General features: G+C 42.2%; 1 protein-coding gene across 2 annotated transcripts in view; it reads right to left on the bottom strand.

The window, feature by feature from the left end:
* Positions 1–5347, bottom strand: part of LOC110537381 (E3 ubiquitin-protein ligase RNF167) — a 5854-nt gene extending 507 nt beyond the window's left edge. Inside the window, exons 1-10 of one of the 2 annotated variants that reach the window (XM_090192202.1) lie at positions 5240–5347; positions 3953–4112; positions 3724–3804; positions 3490–3633; positions 3241–3328; positions 2929–3019; positions 2392–2497; positions 1594–1687; positions 1275–1355; positions 1–1169 (exon numbers count right to left, since the gene is read on the bottom strand). The exon at positions 1–1169 is cut by the window's left edge and continues 507 nt beyond it. In XM_090192202.1, the coding sequence (XP_090048328.1) occupies positions 742–1169; positions 1275–1355; positions 1594–1687; positions 2392–2497; positions 2929–3019; positions 3241–3328; positions 3490–3633; positions 3724–3804; positions 3953–4051 (1212 nt within the window). In that variant the 5' untranslated portion in view covers positions 4052–4112; positions 5240–5347 and the 3' untranslated portion in view covers positions 1–741. Of the gene's footprint in view, positions 1170–1274; positions 1356–1593; positions 1688–2391; positions 2498–2928; positions 3020–3240; positions 3329–3489; positions 3634–3723; positions 3805–3952; positions 4113–5062 lie in introns of both variants that reach the window. The other variant, XM_090192203.1, reaches the window with a different exon arrangement.
* Between the last annotated feature and the right edge of the window lie 1479 nt (positions 5348–6826).

The following is a 6826-nucleotide window of genomic DNA, read 5'->3' as shown; positions in this document are numbered from 1 at the left end:
TATGTCAATTGTCAAGTAGTGCATTGACAGGATTTCTTCAACCAAATACCTACAGTTAAAGAGAAATGTCCAAATGTTTCAACGTTATATTTATAATCTCCGGCACCACCCCAACATCAACCTGCAGTATGTGAAAATGGTACGTTTCTATGTTTTGTAGTAAAAAAGATAAGTGTTTCCAATGACATCATCAACCAATTAGTAGACAATTAGTAAGCAATGCCGACTCATAATTGGTTAAAATCACACAATAAACACTGATGATGTCATTGGAAACAATTTTGTTTTACTACAGAACATAGAAACGCACTATTTTCACATGTTGATGTTGGGGTGGTGCTTGAGAAGAAGAATATGAAGTTGAAAAATATAGAAATGCCCTTTTAAGATTGAGACTACCTGGCTGTCACATCATTTTGTGAAAATATTAAGTTCAGGAGGAGGGTAAAGACTTAAAGCAAAATGTTTAACTGATTCACTGTACTTAATGTGTGGCTCATGTTTAAGACAGATTTAAAAAGGACTGCTAAAATCTAGCAGAATCTTGGCTTTATATTACCATCTTAGAGCTAGCAACATTGAGTGACAATAGTGTTCTAGAAAGTCTATGACTGAGACAACTTCATAGCCACAGCTCCATAAACCAGTTTATCTTTTCGTGTGATAAAAATCACACTGGGGGACAAGACTGACCCTTTTCAGCTAGCAGAAAGTAATTTCATCTCATCTACCTCCAGGCTCTCAGACCCCCACTGTGCCCCTACCAATGAGCTGGGCAGTGTCATCGTCTGATGGGTGGGAGTCTACCACTCCCTCCTCAGTATCAGAGTCTGACACCTCCTGAGGGGAGTAGTAGCCCTTATACTCCAGGATGGGCGAGTCGCAGTGAGTGGGAGAGGCTAGGCACTGCGCGGTGGTTACTGTGGTGACAGTGGCAGAATAGGCCCCTGGATGGCCAGAGGGGAAGCCTGGGTTGGAGGGGCGGAGGAGAGGGGTGCGCTCGGTGTCAGCTTCGCCCTCCCCCCTCTCTTCGTCTCCACCACGTGCCCTCTCATCCTCAGACTCGGACTCAGAGTACTCCGGATTGGGCCGGGTTACACGTTGTTTGCACACAGGGCAAGTTTTCTTAGTCCCTGTAAGCCAGGGGTCCACACACTTGCTGTGGTACGCTGAAGAGATGACAGAAATAAAACAGTTACTGCAACCATGACCTTGGAACTGTGAGAAAAACAATTGCGAGTTATACAGGGACAAACATTAGAATTTATAATTACCGTGTGAGCAAGGCAAAACTCGCAGTTTGTCTCCCTCTTCATACTCATCCAGACAAATAGCACAAACATCATATTCATCACCTAGAAAAAGAATAAGATTCACATGTATGTGTAAATGCATTGTAATGCTAACTGTAATGTAACGATAACAGGAGCAGAATGATAACAGGAGCAGACAATCAGATTGGTATTATTGTTATTCGGGTTTCTCAACATTCTAGCGAAGAAATAGAGTACTGCTGTTCCAGAATGTGTTTGACCAGTTATACTGGTGACTGATTCTCATTTTAATGTGTGGTGGGACACTCCCCCTAGTTACCTTTAGTGAACTTGTGAATGGGGATCCTCTTTAGTTGTTCCCTGGTCAGCCTATTTTTCCTCATCCTTTTCCTGTACTGCACACAGCGCACAATCTAAACCAAGACAAGACAGGGAATGAAGAGACAGAAGCTGTGTCCAGATACCCATACTTAAGTTCTAAACCAAGACCAGACAGGGAATGAAGAGACAGAGGCTGTGTCCAGAAACCCATACTTAAGTTCTAAACAGTAGGCAATGAATGCTAAAATATAAAGTTTTATAGTATGTGAAATTTCAAAAAATGAGTATGCTTTAAAAGCCAGGATGTCATTACACATTTTGGCTTTTCAACATCCTAGTTTTTCATCTAGTAGAATTCGCTGCACCCTATTGACAAAAGCTTCCTTTTTCCAAGAGCCACGTGTGTTTGATAACATTATCAATTAGAGTCACGCCCTGTACCAGAATGAACAAATGGTGGGAATAAATGCAATTGCACACTAGATGACGCACTCCCAGTATTGATGAGCCTAGTATGTTGATATGTGTTGCTCACTGAATTTGATTTAACTAAACAATACATTCTAAATAGTTTGTAGTACGATTAGTACACAGCATGCTGTTTTAGTAAGTAGTAGGCAAGACAGATTTCAGACATAGCCAGTGACCACACCAAGACCTAAGGATGACAGTCATAGGGCTTTTAATATCCGGGGGGGGGGGGGGTGATTTACGAAGTAGCAATGAAATCAATAACTATTCAATTGTGAAATTCCACATTCATTACAAAATGAGGCTGTTCCCCAAGGGCACTTACCAGGAAGACAACCATCACAAGGACGATCATGCCCACCACTCCGGTGAAGGGGATGAGATAATACGAGAGTGGAAAGGCAAATTCCGGCTTGAGGATCACATAGGCCCTGCATACCAAATACAGCACCATCAGCTTTGTATGGGGGTATTTTTCAGAAAAGCGACTATGACTAAGAGGGACAACACTGCCAGACAATACCATCACCAACATGCTGATGACGTGCACATAGGACCAGACACACAGCGGGGCTGACATCATGATGAGTGCAAAGATGTTGTGAAGAATATGACAAAATTTCAGTGCAACTAATCAATAAAGGTCCCATCTTCATTACGGTGCAAGACCATTACCAAAGAGCCAATACACACCCATGTTGCATGGTTACATTAGCAACCATAACTCATCAGCAGATAGTTAAGTCGAACCCCCATCTAACATTGTGAATAGCGCTAGAAAGAACCTCTGTGATGTCACTCATGAACAGGTTGTCATGGAAGTTGCGCTTGACAAAAATAATTGAACATCAATGGAAATCACCCTTGTTCAGGAATGATGAAGGTCCTGAGAATTTGGGAGGCGTAGTAGCTGGTGAATACTGAGGGGATCTCAATCTCCTCTGCAATGGTTTCTACACACACAAACAAACAAAAAGGGGAGCATTGTCACTCAGCATTACCAAAGTATTTACTTCCTTGGAGGATCATACTGGTTAAAGACTACTTGAGGTTTTGAGAAGTGAGAACACAAATCAGTCAACCTGGTTAAGGGGAAGTAAACTAACGGAACTGATTCTGTCAGAAATGGGAAAAGGCAGCTTAGGGAAGTTGAAGACGATTTCAGGATCCTCACCATTGCTGTAGTTCATGTTGAGTAGAGTCTCCGAGTACATGTTGTGGACGATGGCTGCACTGAATCCTGCTTGCTGTGCATGCAGCACCTGCATTAAATACAAAATCATAATTCACACTATAATAATTGTAAACACTACACGCAGTGTGGTTTTACACTGAATATGTTGCAATAAATAAATAGGTTGAATTCAAATGGAAAAACACCATATGTCCTAAGCAACCCAACAGCATAGCGACACACACTAACCTTGATATCAAAATTGCAGTCATAGCGTCGGATGAGGACTATGTACTTAGTAGTGGTAGTGTTGGAATCACTAGATGTGGGCCGTGGTGGTGGAGGTTTTATCGGAGTGCAGCCGTTGAGTGGACGGGACTCTACTAACACACCCTTAACGACAAAGAGAAAGAAAATTAGGTAATTTTAGAGCCAATTTATCCATTGGATGAAAGGGAATGTTATCCCCTCCCCTCCTCTCACCATAAGTCCCTCTTTGGGTAGTGATGATCCAAACAAGGCAGACAGGTCCTCAAACAACATGTTAGTCATATTGCTGTAATGCTACCAGACAGAGAGACACAAGTTTTAAAATCAATGCCAGCACACAGGGACTGTAAACTGCATTTGTTTATGACAAATGCAATGGCAAACATCACTTGTAAATCCACAACAAACTTGATCATACAGTTCTACAATTATGAGGACTCACAGCATAGATGTATGCGTGCGCAGGTAAGGGAGCCAGTGTGCAGCACAGCACCAGAGTGAGAAGGCCCAGTTGGGCATCCATGCACCACAGACCCAGCATCCTGCCTCACTGTCTGTTTGGAGAATGGGATGAGTACGGCAAGGTAGCAGGGAAGCTCAGCCTGAGGAGTGAAAATAATCCCTTGATTATAGTAATCCCTTACAAAAAAATATGGTAGTTTTGAAACTGCAGTAAATGTGCAGTAACTGCAGTCAACTGTGGTATTTTGAACGCAGTAATTGCAGTGTACTGCAAAATTACTGCAGTAAAAAAAATATATATTTTTGACGCAGTATTTGCAGCAGTTATACTGCACTCTAACTGCAGTAATAAACTGGATGGTTCGAGCCCTGAATGCTGATTGGCGACAGCCGTAGTATATCAGACAGTATACCATGGGTATGACAAAACATACATTTTTACTGCTCTAATCACGTTAGTAACCAGTTTATAATAGCAATAAGGCACCTCGGGGGCTTGTGATATATGGCATATATAACAAGACTAGGGGCTGTGTCCAGGCACTCCGCGTTACGTCGTGCATAAGAACAACTCTTAGCCGTGGTATATTAGCCATATACCACACCCCCTTAGGCCTTATTGCTTAATTATACTGCTCTCTGACTGCAATCTTTTTTCGTAAGCGATTAATAGCATTATAATAAATTATTCCAATACCAGTCCAAATAAACGAAGAAAAAAAATCACAGTATAACGTTAATAGTTTCTATGATCAACGTTTAGATGTGTTGGTGCCTGTATACAAAACACAAATACAGTACAGTAGCTAGCTAACATTACTCGTCAGTGATAACTACAGTAGCTAACTAGTTTATACGTAGCTAGCTAGCAACCTAGCCAGCTAACGTTAAATTAACACACAGCTAAAACACATTTTGGAATCAATGCTTGGGGACAAAAATAACACATTCGGTCCAGTGGACAAAACTATTATTTTCCTTAATAACTCTGTTAGCTAGCTAGTTTACTTCGCTATTGGCTGAACAATCTGACCTTAGCTAGATAACATTAGGTGTGCTGCTAACAACAACAAAGACGAATTTCATTTACCACGGCACGGATAACAAACGTTAGCTAATGTTCTAAGATTGTAACTAGCGATCTGAAAGTTACAGAATTTTATGTCAGGCAGCTCCTCAATACTGATAATCAGAACAGTCTCAATTAAGGAAATGTAAACATATCTATCTAGCTAGCTATCTGGGGAAAATGGTGTGATCCTTGTACCAGTCAGTGTCTTGTTGTTTGGTCCAATTCTTCACTGCGATAAAGTTATTACCGTTCTCCTAGCAGCAGGATATTATGGCGGTAGCGCGATCGCGGATTTTATGTTTTCAAAATAAGAGTCCCCAGCAAAGACATACTACATGTTGGGAATATTGCACTCAATTGCAGTACAACTGTTTTTCACAGAATTTTAAATGTTATTTATACCAACATGTATTTTAAAGTTTACACAGATACTGGTATGTTGAAATGTATTGTGTAGGCTATGTTTAAAGAAATACACGTAAACTAAAATACACATTTATTGTAATGACTGAGAATAAAACATAAATGAGCGAATGTCCACAACAATTCTCAAATCGCTGTCCACCAACCCCAAGGACGCCTGGCACTGAAACATCCCAGCTATTCCATTGATTGACAGACAGCAGGGGGACTGGCATGCAACTTTGCAGGGAAGTTAGGAACCAATATGCACAGGCAGTTAGGAAAGCAAATGCTAGCTTTTCAAACAGAAATTTGCATCCTGTCGCACAAACTCAAAAAAGTTCTGGGACACTGTAAAGTCCATGGAGAATAAGAGCACCTCCTCCCAGCTGACCACTGCACTGATGCTATGAAACACTGTCACCACCAATAAATCTACGATATTTGAGAATTTCAATAAGTATTTTTCTACGGCTGGCCATGCTTGCCACCTAGCCACCCCTACCCCGGGCAACAGCTCTGCACCCCCCACAGCAACTTGACCAAGCCTCCCCTGCTTCTCCTTCACCCAAATCCAGATAGCTGATGTTCTGAAAGAGCTGCAAAATCTGGACCCCTACAAATCAGCTGGGCTAGGCAAATCTGGACCCTCTCTTTCTTAAATTATCCGCCGCAATTGTTGCAACCTCTATTTTTAGCCTGTTCAACCTCTTTTTCGTATCGTCTGAGATCCCTAAAGATTGGATAGCTGCCGCGGTCATCCCCTTCTTCAAAGGGGGAGACACTCTAGACCTAAAGTCTTCGAAAGCCAAGTTAACAAACAGATCACCAACCATTTCGAATCCCACCGTACCTTCTCCGCTATGCAATCTGGTTTCAGAGCTGGTCAATGGGTGCACCTCAGCCATGCTCAAGGTCCTAAAAGATATCATAACCGCCATCGATAAAAGACGATACTGTGCAGCCGTCTTCATCGACCTGGCCAAGTCTTTCGACTCTGTCAATCACCACATTCTTATCAGCAGACTCAACAGCCTTGGTTTCTCAAATGACTGCCTAGCCTGGTTCACCAACTACTTCTCAGATAGAGTTCAGTGTGTCAAATCGGAGGGCCTGTTGTCCGAAACTCTGGCAGTCTCTATGGGGCCACAGGGTTCAATTCTCGGGCCGTCTCTTTTCTCTGTATACATCAATGATGTCGCTCTTGCTGCTGGTGATTATCTGATCCACCTACGCAGACGACACCATTCTGCATACTTCTGGCCCTTCTTTGGACGCTGTGTTAACTAACCTCCAGACGAGCTTCAATGCCATACAACTCTCCTTCCGTGGCCTCCAACTGCTCTTCCTAATCTTACTTCATTTGCACACACTGTATAT

This window comes from Oncorhynchus mykiss, chromosome 12 (assembly GCF_057628025.1).
Source record: "Oncorhynchus mykiss isolate SJ-2025 chromosome 12, ASM5762802v1, whole genome shotgun sequence".
Classification (NCBI taxonomy): domain Eukaryota; kingdom Metazoa; phylum Chordata; class Actinopteri; order Salmoniformes; family Salmonidae; genus Oncorhynchus; species Oncorhynchus mykiss.
This window is presented reverse-complemented; position numbering and strand designations above follow the sequence as displayed.